Source organism: Scomber scombrus, chromosome 1 (assembly GCF_963691925.1).
Source record: "Scomber scombrus chromosome 1, fScoSco1.1, whole genome shotgun sequence".
Classification (NCBI taxonomy): Eukaryota; Metazoa; Chordata; class Actinopteri; order Scombriformes; family Scombridae; genus Scomber; species Scomber scombrus.
In genome coordinates, this window is record NC_084970.1 from 8,376,637 (window position 1) to 8,399,176 (window position 22,540).

The 22,540-nt window shown below is 39.0% G+C and overlaps 1 protein-coding gene across 1 annotated transcript in view; it reads right to left on the bottom strand.

The window, feature by feature from the left end:
- Positions 1-8,822: 8,822 nt before the first annotated feature.
- Positions 8,823-22,540, bottom strand: part of LOC133981105 (A-kinase anchor protein 13) — a 106,421-nt gene continuing 92,703 nt past the window's right edge. Inside the window, 10 exon segments of the mRNA XM_062419993.1 lie at positions 8,823-11,810; positions 13,241-13,544; positions 13,978-14,157; positions 15,301-15,573; positions 15,754-15,804; positions 16,843-16,887; positions 17,749-17,822; positions 19,433-19,579; positions 21,658-21,846; positions 22,176-22,258. Coding sequence (XP_062275977.1) covers positions 11,758-11,810; positions 13,241-13,544; positions 13,978-14,157; positions 15,301-15,573; positions 15,754-15,804; positions 16,843-16,887; positions 17,749-17,822; positions 19,433-19,579; positions 21,658-21,846; positions 22,176-22,258 — 1,399 coding nt within the window. The 3' untranslated portion in view covers positions 8,823-11,757.

A 22,540-nucleotide genomic window follows, 5' to 3' on the forward strand; every position in this document is an offset into this window, starting at 1 on the left:
GGCTATTTCCTGCAATCTATCGCTCCTGAACCTGTGAATCAATCAACCTGTCAATCACGATGTAGCCACGCCCTAATGCATACCCTGCTTTATCGTCAAATATAAAATCAGGGAGGCCAAAATTTCACAAATGAACATCATACTGCATTGAAAAAGGCTTTAAACTAGCGACTGAGACCATAAACACATTTTGAAAACGTTTACTGAGGTTAGAAATCAAGTGAGAAGTTAGTGAATTCTCCATTGACTTGTATAGAGACGGAAGTCCTTTTGACACCAAAACGGTCGCCCCCTGGTGGCCTTTTGATAGAATGCAGTTTTAAGTTACTTCCGCGTTGGCCTCATTTCAGAGGACCGGAACTCCCCGCCTGGTCTCAATCTTTTTTTGAAATATTTTATTTTCCAGTTTTTTATATATGCAATATACAAACAAACATCCATATACCAACAGTATAAAGTCACAACACAAAACATCGAGGATAACCTTCCTTACTCTATAACCCCACCACCCACCCACTTCCACCCTGAGAGAAAAAGAAAAAAAGGGGTCAGTCAGTGTGCAAGATCAATACAAACCACTAAGTACTTGGTGTAACAGATGTACCGATATGGTCAAGATATGGCTGCCATATTTTCAAAAAGGCGTTATATCGTTTTCTAAGACAATAAGTGATTTTTTCCAGGGGAATGCAACTATTCCCTGGTCTCAATCTTGAGGTTGATTTTACAGTGACCAGAGTTGAAGTTAAGGATAGCAAAGCTAATGTGCAGAGCGGTCAAACAGCTGCATTCAACTCTGCTGCTGCTATACAGGAAACATCACAACTCTGCTGCTACTTTACAGCAAACATCACAACAACAGCATATCCTAACAAACTAGACAGTAAGCTGAATGTCCAGGCAGGTAACGTTACAGTTTATGTGGAGCACAGCAAAGCTGATGTTACTCACCTGTCTGGCAGAAGCACAGCAGCGTCCGCCTTCACTCGCTGGTCCCTCTGCGGGTCCTTGTCTGGTCAAAGACCTTTCTTTTATATTTTTTGTTCTTCTGACCTTCTCTCTGGATGTTTCTTGGCCACCTCTCCTTCTCCACAATACCCGTGACAGATTCACCGTTTCTAGCTCCGACTGCCTCCGCTACTCGACCCCCTCCTCCATCTGGAGTAGTGTTGTGGTGGTCACAGAGTTACCTGCTGAAACACAGAGCCCTGGCTGTGTGTAAACACCATATTTTTTTCCAGCGCGCACTTAAAAAGGACAGTTGCAGATAGTGAGGAGAGATTCTGTGATTTTTACAAAAAGTTTATTGGATTATTATCGCTTACTATACCTTTAATGGTTTGGTGAGTAAGAAATCATAGTGTGAGATTTAGTTTTATTGAGCAGTAATTTATTTACTGTGATCTAGTGTTGTAGGATATTAAAATTAAGATTGCAAAGCTGTTTCAATCTGTAACAAATTCGTTTTAGGAGTGTATATTACGATGTTACAAGGGGACGTTACTAATAGAAATGGACAAAAGTTGGAGAATCAAAACCCTGAAAACACTTTCATAACCTAAATATAAATAAGAAAAAACGCATGATCAAAAGGTTTGAACAGAATTACAACACTGGAAACCAATAGAACAAGCACAGAAAGTCCCAAAAACCATGAGGCCATGGCAAACAGATCTAGAAAAACAAACAGACAAAACACATAACAAACACATTAACATTAACATTGACCTCATAGGCCCAAGGATTTTGGTGAATAAGCCAAAAAACAAAAAAAACTTCCACTCTGCTTAAATGAAGAGTAATATATGTGGGTCAGAAAAACATTAATTAGTAATGAATAATCAAGAGGCCTTATACAATAACTTATAAAGGCTGCTGCCTATAATTATAATACCAGCATCCATTCTGTAACTTTCATCACTGGAGAAAAGTTCTCAAAAGGATGCGAAAAAAGTATATATTGCTTCATAGTACAGCCAGTGCAAATGGCAACTGTATATATACAAAAAATAAATAGTCGAATGAGGAGCCCTACCAGTGAACTTGTTGGATGTAAACATCCCAACATTAGCAGCAAAAAAAGTATGTAATTTAACATTTAAGTTAAGTTATAGTTTCGAAAGTCACCAATCTTATCATGAAAGAGTATCATCATGGTTCATACTGGGAAGTCTTCATAAACTTTGTGGCGGATAGCTGGCTTCAGTTAGTCAGTAGCTTCAGCAGGGACCTGCGCTCTAGAGTTCACAGAAGGAGTTTATAGAAGACATGAAGACAGCTCCAGCAACTTTGTGGTCACTGAATATTTGCCCATTTCCATCAACCCATACACTCAGGGCCTCAAGGTCTGCGTGTGTAAAAACGTGTGCAAACTTGACATCGACCGCAAAAAATGTGCAAGCTGATCTACTAACGCAGCGCACTGAGGTTTGCGTCTTTCAACTGTGCGAGATAGTACGCGCTGTCCATTTTGTACGTTTGCCATAATGAATATGTAATATGAGGCGTTTCAACCCCAGTGTGCAAAATACAGCAGAAAATGCAAATATGTTATTTAGCACGCGCATTGTGATTTACCAAACCTGAAGGTATTTTTTCTGACGCTAACTGCGTCTATAAATAATACCTTTGAAGGACAGGTATTAACCGGCTGCACTGCGCACAGATGACTTCTGTCACTGTGGAGACGAGGAGACGGAGGCACAATGACAGAATACGCACAGGACGGGTTTCTGCCACCCGTGTTAATAATTTTGGAGTGGAATATTTTTGGTTTTACTAACAGCATTGACTTCGTCACAAATACTCTCCCATATGTGGGTTTTTTTGGTAATATATACTCAATATATTTGTTAACCTCTTCCACTAGAACCTGATCACATTTCATTTTGCGCTTGCAGCTTTCTGCTCGTCCAAACTCTCCATAAAGACACGCAAAACCCTCATTTAAATACTGCTGTCTCCACCCTGTTGCACCTGTTTTCATTTACGCAGTTATTCTTAGTAGATCGCACGCAAACGAGACGCGCAATCTATTGCACCGTGCACGCAATTTGGGATCTTAGTAAATCAGGCCCTCAGTGTGCAAATGTCCCAAAGTCTCTGTTTAAAAGGATCAAAGGACTGACATCTCTTTGTTAGGTCAGCTCTGTAATCTGGGTATATGAAGATGTGGTTCCCATTGTAGATCAGCAAGTTGAAGTCATTTTGTTGGAGAGTAGGAGTGTGATGAGCCCTTTCAGGGAGTGGTGCAGATGTGGATTGAGATGGCCCATAAACCTGAGTATGTCATGGCCCTCTGCAAATTTGTGTACTCTGACAAGGTTGACAGACCTACTCCAGTTATCCAGGTCCATTAGGTAGGAGTGGTCTTTTTCACTACAATAAAAGTCAACTCAAGGTGCAAAGATTGGGATCCACTTCAGTTCAAAGTATGCCATCATATCAGTTTTAATCTGTTGGATGGCAGCAGATAATATCATCTCATTAATGAACTGATCCATTGTTTGGTTACTTGGCCTAGGGGATGGCAACAAAATAATAGAAATAAACTGTCCTTTTGCGACAGTTGCATACAGTAGAGCAACTTTTAAGTAATTAAGTGCATACACTGTTAGATGTGACTCTAGAAAATTAGGTAACCATGAAATGCTACAGATTTCAGAAAAAAAGACAAGCAGACCTTAGCTCAATTTGGCTTACTCACTCTGCAGCCATCTTGCCTGAGCTCTTTTAGCTAAGGGCTATAAGTCCCAGATATTTATAATCCTTATTAAAACACAGAACCAACTGGATACAACTACATTTTAATCGAAAAGGCTCATAAGTCTGTTTTTAACTGCATATGAAAGTAAAAGTAACCAAATCAAAATACCCACTATTACTTATAATGGTAGTCCATAACACACTGTCCTTAAGTGAGTCTGTGTAGCAGGTAAAGAGATACTGAAGTCCTATTTGTACAGGACAAATGTTGATTGGAGAAATAAAGTGAATTATAATAATCATGGAGATTAGTAGTGACTTTATTTTTCAATCATATCTACCGTGTCTGCAATTTGTGATGAAAAAACACTTAGACATATTACCCGCTGTTCTTTGCAGAGGAGACTTGATAACACAATTTCTATGCAAATTGAACTCTTGCTAATTTACGTTTGCTCTTTCCGCGAGGCCTATTTTTCAAGTGCCATTTAATTTCTATCTTTCAGATAGAGGTGGATTCTGGAAAATAAACTTTAAGAAATATTACTGCCCAAATTCAAAGCTTTGCTGCAACAGGTTTCTGGATATTTTATGGAGATATTCTCTCCAGAGGAAGAATTCTATTAACTTTGATGATCCACTGACTTTACATCTAGTTCCACCAGGAGGACAACACTTTCACGTATTCACTGAAGTATCTCATTGTCAACCAGATTGTTTGACCGAAATAGTTTGTTCAGACATTAATGGTTTTTATCAGGTTCAATTTTTTATTTGTCCAAATCTTTGGTTTACGACTAAATGCCTGAAAAACGTATGACATTCCCATCAGCCTTAGCTGTACTTTGTGTTTTTAATTTATTTAGTTTAATGCAAATGCTAGCATGCTAACATGCAAACTAAGATGGTGAACATGGTGAGCATTTACATCTGCTAAACATAAGCACGTCATGTGAGCATGTTAAACTGGAATTATGGTTCTGCGTTGACACATATGAATGTCTTTGTGACCCTACATAGAGAACGGTGTTATGGGTTACACTAGACATCCACAGAGAAGCCAACCTGCACACTTCCCAAGGTTAAAGAACACCATGCAGACCTGCCTATCAAGCAAACTGAATTGTTGATTCAGGCTTCTGTTTGGAGGATTGTTTGTTTTGGGTTTTTTTTTCCTGAATTTTGTCTTTAAGAGTTTGGGCAAACATTTTAGCATTGTACATTTTAGCAAGTGATGTTCCAGCAGAACATGGGAAACTAAATCCCTCTTCAAGGCGAATTATTTTCCTTTTCTTTTACATATGTCAACAATGAAATTGATTTCTGTTTCCTGATTTTTCTATCTTTTCTGTCAGCATACATTGTGGTTTACTAAACGTGACACTGCTTCCTAATGAACACATACATTATATCCAGGCAGTTATAAAAGATGACACACGTGAACGTCCTTTGCTTACACATACACGGGTATGTATAACTGCAAAATTGCAACTTTAGCTTCCAGCACAGAGGTGATTTAATGCTGTACAGCCTCACAGAGTTTCTAGAAAAGCTGTATACAATTGTTCTAATGTACTGAGTTTCCCTTTGCATTCATATAACTGATATGAGCAGTCAGTTTCTGTAACAAGGTCTACACATAATTGTCTTCCAATGTAAACAGTATTTGGGCCTGTTGTAATGTGACTCTTTGCATTCTGCTTCCTACAAGTACTTTTCCTGCTGGTTTTTGACTACTGTGTGGTCTGTAAGTGTGGCGGTGACTTCCTGAACACTGCCCGGGCCTTCTATCCATTGAAAAGGTCTGTGAGTATGGTGTGTGTGTGTGTGTGTCAGGGTCATTGAGGAGTAATAGGATTGCTCAGCCCCGCTCCCTCTCTCGACACCCTGGCAAAGACAGGCCTCCTAAATCATCCTCACATCTCTGAGCAAGATGGAGGACCTAGCATCATCTCTTCCCCGCCCACAATCCCCGCTGCAGCCATAACCGCTCTCCCCACTGTGGTACAGATACCGCTCGCAGCCGTGATTTCCCTCAAACCTCCAGGAGGACTGGAATAATATCTACTCAGCATTCTGTAAATATCCACTGGGAGAATGTACTCAGGTTTGTTGCAGCTGTGCCACAGTTATTGTATATGGGCTCGGCTGCTGATTCTCAACTCCTGCTCTTTGTGCTTTAACTTTTCATCTCATGATTCCTAAAAAGGAAGAGATGTGTGAGGTGAAGGAGCCTATTCAACTGCCATTATTCATGTTCTTATTCCTATTCAGGGTCATGGAGGGCTGGAGTCACTACACCTTATATCTACACATGGTACTCTTGTGCAAGTAAAGTTTTGAATTTTGAGACTAAATGAGCATTTTCATTCTACTTTTCCAGTTACACTTTCTTGAGATAATCCAGTATTATAGCTAAGAAAGTCACATTTTGTCACTTTACTGTAGATAAAATACATGCATCCTTTTTCACACTAAATGAAGCCAATGAACAGAGTTTTATGAGCACAATGACTTTGGACTTTAAAAACTGTGCCTGCAAACAGGAAATGAGTCACAGTTCAGATCACCTATTCCATGAAAATACACCACATCCACTGTGCAACACTTCAGTTGGCAAATAGTTGACTTTTAAGTCCACTTACATAAAAAAAACATGTGATCAGCTAATGAAATATAACTGATTGTTATTCATTGGATTATTTAATAGAACAAAGTGATTACAATTAGCTATTATTACTATTATCACCCTAACCAGCTTCAACATTTATATGCTTCTTACACATTCAGGCCCCAGTAAGAATAAGAGAGTAATATACTTAATATCATAACAATTTGAAATGGGTCGTTTTGCATAATGAGTACTTTTCATACTTTACGTATATTTTGCAGGCAAAACTTTATACTTTTACTTAAAGCTGCTATATAATTAATAATGTCAAGTGACTGTAATGTGAAATGTTGATGAACACCCAGAGGATTATCACCTGACTCGGGAGTTCCTATGAGCTCCATGTATGATGCATTTTAGCATCTTTCAGCATCTTGTTTTGGTTTTCTGTCCTGCAATTTTATTCTTTCACTGTAATGTTTCACTGTGCTTACATCATTGTTTTCAGCCACAGCTGGCAGCTGTTTTGACAAAGTTAACGACTCGTTGGTGGACATATTGGAGGATTTTTCTAAGAGCCAGATATCCACCTTAGGTCTTTGTGAAGACAAAAAACAGAACTAAAAGGAGAATGAATAGTGGACTCAAGATCAGCAGGTGAGCAGCAAGTTTAACAAAGTTTTTTGGTATATCTTATTGTACTAAACCACTTCTATACCAAAAGGGATCTTTCTATGAGAGATTAATCTACTGGAAAGTGCTGATGCATTGATGAAATTGACTGCTGTAGGACTGTCACTCACTGTCACTGTTTCATCACACTTCAATGTAGAGCTATGTTGTAACTATCAATCAGACAGACTTAGTCAATTAAGATATGAATATAATTAGTTAAACAATGTCAAATGTATGTAATCTAAGACGGATTATTATATAGTACCATGAACTGTTTGTCCCAAATCACTCAAGTGTTATAGACTCAAATGTAGCTGTCTTTCATTCTTCTTCATACTATAATATGCTGAAATGTTTTATTTGGAAAAATGACGAAATCACGATTTAATTTCAGCTCTCTACCTCTGTCCCTCTGTTTCTCATACTTCTTGTTTTGAAGCAGCAGCTTGCCTCATTTCCTCAGCATCCCTGTCACCGTGACAACCAGTGTCAGATGAGGGTCTCTAGTTAAATGTAATACAAGTCTGGTTTGATAGGAATATTTTCCAAGAAGAGATTGGAGAACTGGTGTTTTCCTCCAACAAACACAACTGTCCACATAAAGGTAGTGACTCCCTGTTTGTTGTTATCAGCTGATGTTTTTGTCTCAGCTTTCATGATTCAATTGATGAGTTGGATCTAGGCACAGATAGAGAGATATGGGACAGTATTGAATCAGGTAGTGTGTGTACAAGATTGAACCGTTAAGAAAAATCAAAAAAAATATTGGTAATTCCTCACAGTCAAGGTTTCCAGCAGCATCTCTGCAGGGCTGAGCAGACAGAACGCTGTCTGCAGAATAGAGAGCAAAGAGAGATTAAAGCAGGTGGTTTTTTAATTATCAGGAGGGATGAATGCTGCTGTGTGCCTGCACGGCTGTCAATCCATCAAGATTGTTGTCAGTTTTTCCTCTGGCGGCAGTGCTCAGACAGAAGTAACACAGCTAATGGAAACAGGAAATCAAAAGATGAATAGAATTTAGTGTTAGCAATTTAATTGTCTCTAAAAAAAAAAAAACGGAGAGAAGAAAAAAATAATTGTTTTTACATTGTATCCAAGAGCAAATGTGTCCAACTGCTGTAAACTGGATCAAAACATGGACCAAAGCAGAGGAAAGAGGACAAATTGCTCATTTTTGATTTTGTTGTAATTTTAGTAACTGGAACGTTGTTTGGTAATATGGATTTATGCACAATTAAAACACAGTATCACCTGTCATAATTAACGCCTTCACATTGCTGCTCCTGTTTTGTTACCAGAACCAAAACTTCTGCGAAATGGTCTCAAGAATGTTATAAAACTTTGACTTCTGAGGCCAAAATGTCTTAGAAAAAGCAGGACGTCTACTATGCTGACTTCAGTGATCCTGCAGTGTTGGACTACAGTCATGTCTACCCACAATGCCCTCCCTCAATCACTTTGTCAGCCAGTGGCAGGATGTAAAGGATGTCGTGTCACAGCTGCATCACATCTTAATGTACACCTTGTCATATTTTACTACCCATCATTCATCGTATCCAACGCTAGGAAATTGTATAGCCTATAAATCAGATATTACACCATTATGTAGACAATATCATTTTATGATATTTGAGATATTGTTAATAAAAAAATCTTGAATTAATTAAAGATTAATAACTATTTTAAGTGAGAACCATCCGTGGATTTTGATGGATGATGATATTCAACACGATGAACTGTTCCTGTCATCCTGTCATGAACTGTAATGTTGCAGGTAATTGTTATAACAACTTGTTTGAGACACAAAGCAAGAGCAAAAACACGCAAAACGTCCATTATGATTTTTTTATTATTATGAGAGAAATATGACTTTACATTGTTGGTCACCGAATGGGTGAAAATAAAACATAAATAAAACATTATTACAAAATGTTGCAGTAAATCACAAAAAGAAACTTATTTTTTACATTTGATTTGTTTTATACATAAATCATATTTACACATTTGTCTTTGCCCTTCTTTTTACATAGTTGAGAATGAAACAATTTCTACCATTTTCATGATACAAACATTTCCTTCATTTGAAAGCAGAGGTATAAAAGCTCTTCCCTCTCTCCTGAGAAGACGCTGGGTTCTACTCTAGTGCATTTCATCGTTAAGATTTAAGGCTACGCAGGGTTCACCTGATGGACATACTCATCTTGCGGACAGGCCTATCATCATCGGGAAGGGAGATCATTTTCTCGACTCACATCTGCTGATTGTCCTTTACAGAGAGAGGTTTGTGGTTCTGCCCCGTCGCTCCCTCAAACTGTTTTTTTTTCTCCTCCATATTAAAGCTGCTGCTGACTGGTTTCACTGAATAACCAATTACAGTCTCTGACAACTTATTTGTTTCTGCAGTCAATTACAAATGCCGTGGGGAAAATGTCACAGAGTATGAGAACCCACGCTCATCACATTATCTCTGTACGGCAATGACCTGCTGAGAAAAAACTCAATTTATAATATTTTGTTTTAAAAAAATAAAAAAAATAGTTTCATACTTTCTGGGTGTTGTGTGAGGGAGTGAATTAATTTAGTCATAGGTACAGTGCTCCCTAGTGGTCAAAACACACCTAAAGCAATAGAGAGACAAAAAAAGCCCATTCCTCTCTGTTTCTTTGACAGGATTACACCAAAGCCATAAACAAAAGACATAAAGCAACTAATTGGCTGGCTCTGTAAGCCTCTTAGAAGACACACTATAATAAACCAGCCTGGACATCAAGTCAAATCCTCAACATAGACGGCGAGTTAACAAACAAGCACTTAAACATGAGACAAAAGAGGCAGCAAGGAAGCAGTTCAGTGACGCTGCTCTGTAATTCATCAGGAAAGGGCTTCTTTTTTCTTTCTTTTTTTTTTTTTTAACTTCCTCTGTTTGTTTACTACCTGTCCAGCAGGTAGATGTGTGGCCTCAGTGGGACTAAACCACAGGCTTAAAAACTAAAGGGCAGGTCACACTGCAAACATCTAAAAGTTACCTGCCACGCTAACGAAGTGGAACCGCAGCACCTTTGATGTGATTCAACACATCGTGAACAATCTTGCTTTGGATCATTGTTGCTCTTCACCAGCGTCATTGCCCCCAATTAAAAAACTGAAAACAAAGATCCCCTTGATTGATATCTCACACTGATAACAAAAAAAGAGAAAAAAACAAAAATGCAAACACATTACAACCAAAGTGCTCAACAACATTGATAAATGTTGATTCATTGAAATGATCAGATACTCAGGCGGTACGGTTTGGTCATTAAGCATCTAAACGGGGACACATAACATCATTCTGTGTTTTTAGTTAATGTCCTTTCTCCTTTTCTCTAACCAGCCTCTTTTGTCCCTAAATTAACAACCTCCATTTCCAAAAACCATCAGCCGTGTACATTTACTGAGCCTATTATCTGAAATGAAAGAGGGAGGTTGAAAGGAGAACGCTGAACTCTTTACCACACAGAAGCCATTAGTATGCTACCTGCAGAGTTACATGCAATTAAAAAACGAAGGAAAGCCTCGCTCAGATGAACGATGAGGGCTGCATAAAAGCCCAGTGACAGGCAGATAAAGCGGGGATCAAACTAATATCCAACCAAGGCTCTAAAACACACTGAAGGATATGAATTGAGCCATTAGACACAGGCCGATATGTCTCAATCTTTTCATTACTGTACAATGTGGGAAATAGGCACATACATTTTGAAGAGTTTCACTCCAAAATTGAGATATCCATAATTCAGATAATTTTAAAGCCAAGGAACATGATTGATGGCATCAAGTCGTTATACAAGATTAGTCAAGTTATCATGTGCCAATTCCATTTTGCTTACAAACTGGAGGCTAAATTAGCGGACGTAATCACATCTGCTTTTCAAATGAGTGAAGGAATGCCTGGCAACAATTTTCTCCTAATGTGGATAAACACAGTAGCAGTTTGAATTGAAATGCTGAAAAAAAAACTGACAGCACTTGACTTTTTCAATTAGGAAATGTTGATAGGACACTATTGATTTTGCAGATTTTATTCTGTGGTTTCAGTCAATAAAAATGCTTCCGAGTGAGGCGTTTCCAGTGCCACATGGGAGTTTGTTGACATTCTTATCTGTTTCCATGTAGCATTTTTTTTACATATATTTGTGTGTGGTCACATGGACAGGACCCTGCGTCTGTAAATTAACATATTTCTGGTTGAAACGGTCTGTTTGTGTGAGACTGACGGCTGAAAAGGGGGGCTAGCTGGGGCCGTAACAAACATGGAAACGGAGGCAATGAAGCCCGTGACATACTTGGTGGAGCAATCCGCTGTGAAATGCTTTCAATCTGATATTGAGCTGTCAGAAATGTACAATTCTCAAGGATAAAGAAATGTTAACACATCTTTGGAAAAGGAAACAGAGTTTTGGACAGACAATACATCAAAGTGCATTGCCATTCCACATTCCCTCTTTTTTATATAGTGCATGTATGCCTACTTGCACACCAAAACAGATCCACTGAAAATCTATTTTCCAGAAACTAAAAGCAGTGGTGCCATTTTGAACTGAACATACATTGTTTGTCTTTTTTTATTTTTTGCATGTAATGTTAAATTGCTCTACATTACAATCAGCTATCTAAAAGTCTCTTTATTGTGTTACTACTTGGCAGTAACACAATAAATCCTCTGGAAGTCAGACAGGCGTGATGGGTCTAAAAGGATGAGGAGGAGGAAAAGGGAGCCACTTGTCTCAGCAGAAGAAGATCTCTCCATCCAGAGGGGGCTCTGGGAGGTGTGAGGGGTCTGCAAGGAGAGAGAGAGAAGAGAGGAGTCAGCGTCACTGTCACAGGAAATTATTCTCTATAGCAGAGATGGCTGATTTGTTGTAACATTTATTTTCCAAGCAGGTTTAGTGAGCAGAATCTCCCTGCTTCACATTCACAACTCTCAGTAAGTGGATCCACCACTGAGCATCTTAATCTATACATTTCATGTCAGAATCAAATGTAGTTGTACACTCTGTATTATATACAGTAACTATAAAACGCTTCATTTCTAATCAACTACAACAGTATAATAGTTGCTTACACATTTATGCCTTTAGCAATAATAACTCAATAATCTATCATTATATATATACTTATTATTACTATTTACTTGATTATTTTTCCATTGTTCACTGTCACATTGTTACAGACTAACAACTATTCGATTCATCATTTAGTTGGTAAAATATCAGAAAAAGAACACCCATCACACATTCTGGAATCCTCAAAAGTGTTACTCAGACCGAATCCCCAAAATATTGAATTTACAGTAACAAAGGAACATCACATTGCTTGACTTAAGCAAAATGATGTGAGATTAGATTTGGGGCAGAAATAAAGAAGATAAGTGTTACCATGCAAACTGACATTTTAAAATACGTACATCAATAGAATGTACAACCATGACAAAGGATAATACTTTTATACAATTGTTGAATATGAGTGTCATTTCGTAACAAATGATGATGAATAGTGATTTCTCTGTGTCTTCAGAGGAGAAAGATGTTTGATTGGAAATTCAATGATAAGTTGAAGTTTTATCTGGCTGCTTCAGAAAAAATATATCCTAAAAAAGAATTTTGATGATCAGGGTTCTTAGCTTTTAGATACAAGGATTTGTGCTTAAAAGTGAATCCTGTATTCAAACTTTTAAACTAACACTATCACTTTTTTAAAGCAGCCAGTGCAGAGCTTCTGTCTCCCCCTGCTGGGAGTGAGAGTAAATAATAGCGACCTGGATGTAACTCCAGTTCTATGAGTTTGTGCGTTAGCTGGTCCTGCAGCTAGCGGCTCCTCACAGCTATAAAAACAGAGCAATTTTGCAAATAGGCCAGTAGGGGAACATTATACCAGATTTTAAAAAAAATACGTGACAGTTATGATGCTTAATCAGCATTGTGTGAATGTAACGGACTTCCATTCAAATGTAAAAGTCTGGCACTCCAGCTTTAAACATTACTTCATCTATCCCCCCTTATATTCATCAAGTTACATCCTCCATCCATTTATCTACCTACCTACATATATACATCTCCGTTTTCTAATGTCATGAGTCTGATCTTAAGTGTCCTTGATAAAGAAAAAAAAGCCCAAAATACTATTCCCCAACCTTCTGACTCACTGTGTGGCTGTGAATAATTAACCCTCATGTAAATCCGTCCACGCCTCCACTTCACCGTTCTCTACCTGCGGTCTGTACGCTCCCTCCTTTGCCCTTCTTCTTCTTCTTCTCCTTGCTCTCTTTGTTCTTGTTCTTGGCCAGCTGTAGCAGGCTCTTTGAGATCTGGTTGTTAGCTTCGCTGCCCTTGAGGTTGGGGTTGGTGGAAGATGAGGTAAAGGGATTGAGGCTTTTCCCTTTGGGCTTGGACCGCTGAGGCTGCAGCCTCGGCAGGGAGGAGGAAGAGGAGGAGGAGAGCTCCAGTGGGTCCACCTCCAGAGACTGGGAGCTGCCGGGGAACTGGGATTCATCCGACGTCGTAGAGGGAGTCCGCTGAAAGTAAAAAAGGGAGGTCAGACAGACGTAATAGCACAGATGGTGTAAAAGCTGCAGTTTAAAAGAGGTTCCCAGTAAAGAAACTAACGTGAAAAATGTTTATGTGCATATACGCCTGTTGGCATAGAAACACTGAAAATATAACTCTGCTGTTTGGAGTAGAATGCAGCATTGTTTGCTAGTTACTGAAGCACAAAGAGCTTTTTAGGATTCACTTTCGAGAGCACCCAGGTTCAAGCACCCAGTTTAAGCATCCGTAAACATCACTCCTGCTGAAGAGTCATTGAGCAAAACGCTGATTCCCTCGCAGCTCACAGAGTGTCACCCTGTCGCTGAGAGGACAACAGAAGAGGCTGTTTCCCTGCAGGGAACGACAAAGCATGTTATCATTTTTTATCACTGTTATCTTTTTTAAGGTGTCCTCGCTCACCTCTGCCAGACGGAGCTCCTCCATCTTGTCGAGTTGCCGCTGCACGGCCTCCCTATCCCTCTCCAGCTTCCTCTGGGCGTCTCTGAGCCTCTCCAAATCTCTCTGATACTCCTCTTTCTTGCTCAGCAGCTCCCGCTTCTCCTCGTCCAGTTCTTTGTGCCGCTTTGAGATCTCCTCCTCCTGCAGTGGTTGGCAGGTTCATCGATTGATTTATTGAAATGTTACAATACACAATGATACAATCATCATCATTCATATTGGGCACAGGGAGGGTGTTCAGACTATTTGGGACTGCTATTTCTGTTCAATATTTAAAAATAAACTTGAAATAGTATTGAGTAATACAGTGATTTATACTGTACTGTGAATAGAAATGTTTTTTCTCCTGTCTGAAATTGTGCCTTATCATTTCAGCGGTTTCTTTTCATATCATATCTGCTCTTTTTTAATATCTCTGGTTGAAGAAAAGACTCAAGAAAAGAACTAACACACACAACAAAAGAGAAACTAGGCTGCCCAGAGCTTAACAATGATGAGTGAATAATTTAGTGTTAGCTCATATGTCTTTCTACAATATTAGTGAGCCTCTTTTTATGAAAATCAACAACTAAACAGTTTTGAGGTTGTAGCGTAGAAGGTTTCTGCCTTTTTTTCCCCAGTTAATTTAAAACCATCCTTTCAATCTATGCACCCTATTTAAGCTTAGTAAGCTCTCTTTAAACTAAATCTTTAACCAGCAATCACTTTCTGACACTACTGCAATTACTTTCCACCCTCCTTAGTTTTAACCTGACAGCTTCGTTCTCTGTGAAAGTAAACTGAAAAGAAAGGTTCACAATTTTTCAAGTCTGTCTTGAAACACTAGCCAGGGGCCCTCATGAGATTTTGAGGGAATTCTGTACTAAACAGATTGTAACTTTAAAAGATTCTCACTTGATTGAATTAACTGCTGAAGACTCATTAACTTTTCATATTAACTTTGGAATTAACTGTATTTCTTCACAGTATGAGGACTGTGGATTTTGTCCCTCATCACACCAATATGAACAGAATGAATGATTACAGCACACAAAAACATTTTCAGTGTGAGTATGGACATGTAGGTATCGTTTTGAGAAACACAAAAATATGCTACAAAGCACTGCAGAACCTCTGATTTTTCACAATGCTACATTGTAATTTATCAGATAAAATACAGTACAGGTTAAATTACTGTAAAAGAATACTCTATCACCCCTCTTGGCAAAAAAATTACTTTAAGAATATCTTTCATAGAGAGATATTAATAATAGACAGCACTGGTAGAAAATGATGCGACAGTACCTGTACGTGCACCAGCACCTCCTTCTCAGCCAGGTGCTGTTCCCTGACCTCCCAGTCCTTCTCCCTTCTTTTCTTCTCCTCAGCATGAGCAGACTGCTGTCTCTGCAGGGATGCCAGCTCCTGCCGCTGCTTCTCCAGGCTGCGCTGCTTCTCCTGTTCAATCAGAGAGCTGGGCCGTGAGGACGGCCGCGATAAAGACGTGCAGGAGGACGAGCGCTCATTCATGGCCTGCCGCTGATCCTCTATGAAACTGTCCTGCTGAACCACCACCGCCTGGGACATACAAGAGCAGAGAGACAGGTCACACACATTGCTGCTGCCACGTCTGTCTATTCAATTCAGATTGTTCCCCTTTTGGTTTCAAACAAGAAGTGATGTTTCAAGTTTCACAAAGCTGCATCATTTCATTTCTGATCTGGAGCACATGGATGCACTGTATGGAAGCCATCTTACCTGCAGACTGCTGAGCAGCAGATGCAGATTGGATACACTGTTGAGGACCTGCTGTTGGAAAAGAAAATATACTCTTATATAGATACAAACAAACAAACATACTAACAATTCTACAGGACAAACTATTTTTAGTCCTATTGAGCTGCATGAAGTTGCTTTGCTTCTTGCTGCATGTGACTTCCCTTTTTAAAACACACAATGGATGGTGATTGTGCAGCACTTTAAATGTGACTTTTTCTTTTAATAAGCATGAGCAGTAGATTGCATGTATTATGGATTTATCAGTAGACTCTTAGACAAACTTAGGCAAAGCCAACATTAAATAATTGGACTTTAGTTTACAGTGATGTGACTTTTTCTCTAAGAAAGGATTACAGAGCCATCAATGTTAACTAAGATGCAAAACGTTCCAATTAATGTTGACTGGGAACTGCAGTATGTATATATATAGATAATGTATATAGATAGTACATAACTGCCAATGTTTTTACATATACCTCATATTTAGTTCAGTTAACCAGAACTATGTTTGACCAGTGTATGTAAATCAGAACATGTTATTACATCATTTACAATCTTCTTAAAAAGCTGACAGCAGACAGTTTGTTTTACAGCTTTTTTGGCTGAAAAACAGCTGCAAGCTGTGTCCAAAAATAACACTGTAATGACAGTGAAATTAACCAAACAGTTCAATTGTGGGCCAGAAAACAATGCTGAGAGTTGCTCTGTAAAGTGTCACAGTTGCTTTAATGATAGAAATGGCATCAATTTAATACTGCATTTACCACAACTGTTTTTCAGCTGTTGACAAAGTGTTATAGGTGGTCTCTAGAATATTACTGTGGCATAAATGTGGTTTTAACAGTCTCCATTGTGTTCCTTTTATTCTTTATTGACAAGATTTGGGTCATGCTACTAATATCTAATAGTACAATTACCAACATCTACATCACATCCACTCCTACCCTGCTACTGCTATGGTTACTGATCAAGCCGTGATGCTGATAGCAATGATGTTAACAGAGCTGAAACAGTTTCCATGTAAACAGCAGCTCTGATTGAGTTAGAGACAGGAAGTCAGTCTGTTACCTCACTGTTCCTCTTCAGCAGCAGCAGCAGGTTGGCGTTTCCTCCCTGCAAACAAACACACACACACTCAGTACTGTACAACCAGAACACATGCACACATCTGCTAGGGTGTGTTTGTGTGTATGTTACTGTTTGTGTACAATCTGTGAAGATGTATACCGTACAGACTACATGGCTGTGTGAGTGTGATTATAGCTGCACATGTGGGCGTGCTGTGCAAATCTGAAAGTGATTATGTAAGACTTGTACAGCTTACGGGTTAAACATTTCAAAAAACGACTATGTTTACAAGAAAACTGTTAAACTAATGGGGATATAGTAGAAAATGGAATGCTTAAATAAACTGTGGATTGTGTATTCAATGATCATCCTCATTTCTGCACACACTCACTTTTTTTACTGCTGAATTGTCTCTGAAATTTGGCTTCATTCGCAGTATGCAGTGTTCATCAAGTGCTACTCTATTGTTCAGTCGGTTTAATTTAGAAGTAATGACCTGGTTTAAAGACAAAAAAACATGCTTTTGTTTAACAACATACTGCAGCAACTCTGCTCTACTAAAACATTCAAGAAACAATTATGTGGAATCCAGCTGTGAGATGTAGGATCAATGACTACAAAGGCTAGCAAGTGCAGAACTACAATAGCAGCACCTAGAGGCGGTTCATTCATTTTCATCTACTATTGAATTCTTATACAACTGATGGTCACCATTAGCAACGGGACCTGACATGAAGAGTCAAGGGGCTAATTTGCTAGAGGCAAAAAACCCCGGCTAAATTCATCTTAATGGTATTGTTAATGTTGGAGGACAAATGCACCCCCACACATAGCCTCGGGTTCTCATTGTGGCGTGGGGGCGTAGTGGCTTTGGAGTCAAGAATAATTGGCTGCTGAGATGCCGACCTTCTTTAAAACACTGTCGGACTCCGTCCTGCGCAGATCTCCCATCGTATCCTCGCTCTCGTCTTTGTCTCCACCTGACATGAAGGAGAAACCACAGGAGAGGAAATAAAAGAGGCAGCAAAGAGTCTGTGTTCAAGAACAGAGAATATGAGAACAAGGCACAGCGATATGGAAAATATACAATCATATCACATACTCAGAACTGGGACATTTAATATATAGCGCACAGTGATAAAGATGATGATATTATAAGATATTCATAATAAGTTGTATTTTCTGTTCAGCTCTTTTGCAGACATACAGTAGATGAGAATCTATCAACAGGTGTCCGGTACAATTCTTAATATGGGCAACAGGATTTGGATAACTTTGCTGAATCCTGATTAGTATCAGAAGTGGCCAAGTAGATTCTAAAAGAGTGGCTGAAAGAGTCAAATGGGGGCACAGATGAATGCCTTCTTTAATATTTAATGATTTTTAAGATGTGGGGGTATAACTGTTGGTTAGCACCAGCCACATAGTGATCAGACAAGAGGTGTGAGGACTGCAGCCTCCAGCTGTTCATCATTGGGCCAGCTACAACCCTCAAAAACAAGCAAGAACAAACAACCCCAGGTTCAAATGATCACGATATTTTAAATTTTATGCAGGCTGATGATAACACTGTCTACAAAATGTATTATCAGCTCTACAGTTCAGTGAAAAGCACACAAGACTTACAAATAAGATGGGCTAGCATCACATTAATGTTCCCCATCAGCTGGCAGACAAAAAGCTTTTTGTAAAATGTGATACCTCATCTGGAAATAATGCAAACCTCTTCTTGTATTCATTTATTTATTCTACCATTATTTGTGCCTTTGCACACACACACACACACACACACACACACACACACACACACACACACACACACACACACACACACACACACACACACACACACACACACACACACACACACACACACACACACACACACAAACACACACACACACACACACACACACACACACACACACACACACACACACACACACACACACACACACAATGTCCTCATCATCCTCAGAATCTCATCCTTTATCTTTTTAACCCTATTTAAACAACTAATATAGTATAGTTAATATTTAATAATATTTAACCTACTCAAAATTCACACTAGTTAGTTTTCATAATGTCTTTTAAAGTTTTTTATGTCTGGGTGATGAACTAAATATGGTTTAAATACAATTTTAGAAATATCACACTGTTCTTTTACCACTTTTTGAGGTCCTGCTATTGATATAAAAGTCTGGACCTCTTATGGCTGACTATCTGCCACACTGTCAAAAGAGTCCTTCTCTGAGCTTGCAAGCCTCCAGTTCAGACGTATCGCTGCAGGCCACGTCTCCCTCAGGAAGCATCAGCTTGGCTATCCAAGTCTTTGCCTAAAATGTTTTATCTAACTGCGCTGCACAGAGGCATTGTGGGAAGTCCTGGGTGTTATGCTGTTATGTGACCACCAAAAGTCTGTTTTAGGATCAAAAGTGATTTTACTTTTATTAATGGGATTGCTCTACTGTCACACACATTTGCAGTTCAGTCACCAGGACCAGCAGGTGGGGGTTCGGTATCTTTGAATTTTATAGGCGCCATCTCTCCGTAAAAACATCAACATGAATCCAGAGCAGCAGATACTTACTCTTACTGCTGTGCATCTGGTGACTGTCGAAGCCTCCGAAGGTCTCAGCCCGACGGGGCAAACACACAGGCCCTGCTCCTCCTCCCTCCTGGACACTGGCCATCGCGCCGCCCAGGCTGCCATTCACCAGTGCCTGTAACGCTTCCACTGTCACGCACGCACACACACACACAGACACACACATACGTACACACACAGAGAGGCATATATCAATGTGCAGGTCAGTAAGTGAATTATCCTAGCTAACTGTGTTACAGTTCAGCTCTGCACTCATGAATTCTACCATCACCTCTGCTTTCAACCTGCTGCTGTTGCTTAGCAACTATTGACAGCCTGTTTGAACCGCAGAGCTTTTTTAATAAAAGTTTAAATATCTTTACCATCTAACTCTAAATAAACCTACACAGCATTGATAGCCATATACAACCATATGCATATGTACCACACAGCACTATGACCTTTCCAGAGAAAATAAGGAGAAATTAAGCTGCAGCCGGTGGATGTGAACCAAAACACAATAACCTCAGTAGAAAAAATGACATTACTGCTTCCAATTCACATATCAAATGAGAACAATTTTCACCCCAGGCTATAGAAGGAAGAGGTGAGAAATACATTCTGTAATACCATAGCTAAACCTTTCCGGCTAATTTAAAAAGTGAACACCATTATGGAAGTTACATACATCTTAGCCTGCAGTAGAGCTGCATAAATTCTTCACTGAATGTCAGCTACTAAACCTGCAAACTATGATTCTAGTATTTTGTGACCGGCTAGACCTTTTCTTGGAACAGTAGCTGCCTGCAGCAGTACTCAGGAATCAGTAAGAGCTGTGTCTTGATGTCATGTAGCTCACAGCTCTGACCGCTACATTAAATCAGCTCTTTCAGTGGCCAAAATCAAGAACAATTTTATTCAATTCAATGACTGCTTTAGTTATGTAGTTTACCTAAAAGTGGTGTTAATATTAGCATATAATCACCACTGCAATGCATGTGACAATAATGTATAATGCTGATTTTTACATCTTTTCACTCAAAAGTTAATAGTTTCTATGTCTTCTTTAAAAGACCAGAAGATGATAAAAAAAGTCAGTGTTTGACTAAAAATCTTGTTTTTCTCTTCCAGCTACTTGAGATAATTTTACTTGTTTCCAGCACAAATTTCTTTTTATTCTGGGACTGTTTAGAAATGTTATATAATGAAATGAGGTAGAAAATGAAAAATCATTCCACCTCTTTCACAAATCACAAAAAAAGAAGAAAGAAATAAAACACCTCAAATGGCTCCGGAAACAAGTGAAATTAAGTTTTATGTCTCAAAAAGATAACATATTGTAGCTTATGAATACTATTTGTCACACAGCAGCTTGAAATACAGAAATGTTTTTCAGACAACCCTGTTATGGACTATGTTTAAATTTTGAGTTAACTTTTTTTGTGCAGAGAATGTGGTGTGCTTTCTGTCTGTCTCTCTCTCTCCCCTTTACATTCTCTCTGTCACAACATACAGTATCTCTCTCAGTTTGTGCAGCTTTATTCTCATACACATTTGATGAACAGGGTTGCCGCTGAAATAAAATTCTAAAACACACTCTGATTCCTTATAAGTTTTCTATACACTCTCTTTAAATCATCCCAAACCACAAACACTCTCTGCCTTAAACTTCTGCTCTCTTCAGGTGGGTTGAGATGCAGCTACCAAGACAATTACATGATGTGTTCTTATCTAAGCAGGTGTAATGAATGACATCCTGCTATTGCACATGCTGTGGCTATCTGGGATACATAAACATAATAGAGCCATCATTAACATTTAGGTCCAGCTTAACAAGTCAAAATAACTTTATAACACAAAAATTCCAACCACTGCTTGTTTGGGAGGTTTAGTTTAATGACTCCAGTTGATGGCGCTATGAAAAACAAGGTACATTAAGCTTAAGGATTTTTGGCCTTAGTGTTGTGTCTTCTAATATAGAGAATACTTCATACTTCAATGGAACAAGAACCTTTTATCAAGTAATATTCCAGGGGACATTATACCTTATGTATGGTATAGCTTGTGTGACAATTGTAGGAGCTGAAGGAAATGACAGCATAGGCTAAAAGGATGGAAACTGTGTTCATAGTCTCCTTTCACTCAAATCAAATCATTGTAGTTCATAGTTAAGAATGACAGATGAAAACATGCACATATATTATCAACCTTCTTCTTCTCTGGCTTACCTTCCTGCAGGGCATCCTTCATGATGGACGCTCCCCTGGGCGGCTCCAGGCCGCAGGCCGATCTGAAGAAAGGCTCAAGCTGCCTGCGAGGCTCCTCGCCTGAGTTACAGCCCTCCCACATTCCCCTGAAGAGCCGCACCTTCTCCTCCAGCAGGGACATGATCTCAGTATCCTTCTGTCTCAACATATCTGACCGGCAGTGACAGAGTGACAGAAGAAGAGGAGACAGGCGAGGAAGAAGACAGTGAGGGGGACAGACAGAAAGGACAAGAGAAAATCAAAAACACTGTATGTCAATACTGAAGACAGAAAACAGAAAACAATTTGTGGTAGTTGAATGTATCCCTGCTACACACACACACACACACACACACACACACACACACACACACACACACACACACACACACACACACACACACACACACACACACACACACACACACACACACACACACACACACACACACACACACACACACACACACACACACACACACCAAACATATCTTTCTTACCTCTCATCTCTTTGGCTTTAGTCTCCAGTTGTCTCTTGTCATCCTCCGTCTCACTGGGAATCCCTTCATCCTCATCCTTCTCCCTGTCCAACCAAGAAAATAAACAAACATTAAGTTTTACATTTAGTAAATAATAAAAAATATAGCATACTACTACTACACCATCTACAATATATACATCTACAGCCATTGCTGAAACAATTGGATGATTAATGAATTAGTGGACACAAAAACAAATGGCCAAAGATCTTGATAATTTATTAATTGAAATAGAAAAAATATCAGCTTCTAAAATATTATTTTATTATAAAATATATTTTCTAACATTTATAGACTAAACAATGGCTTTAAAGAAACTAAAATAT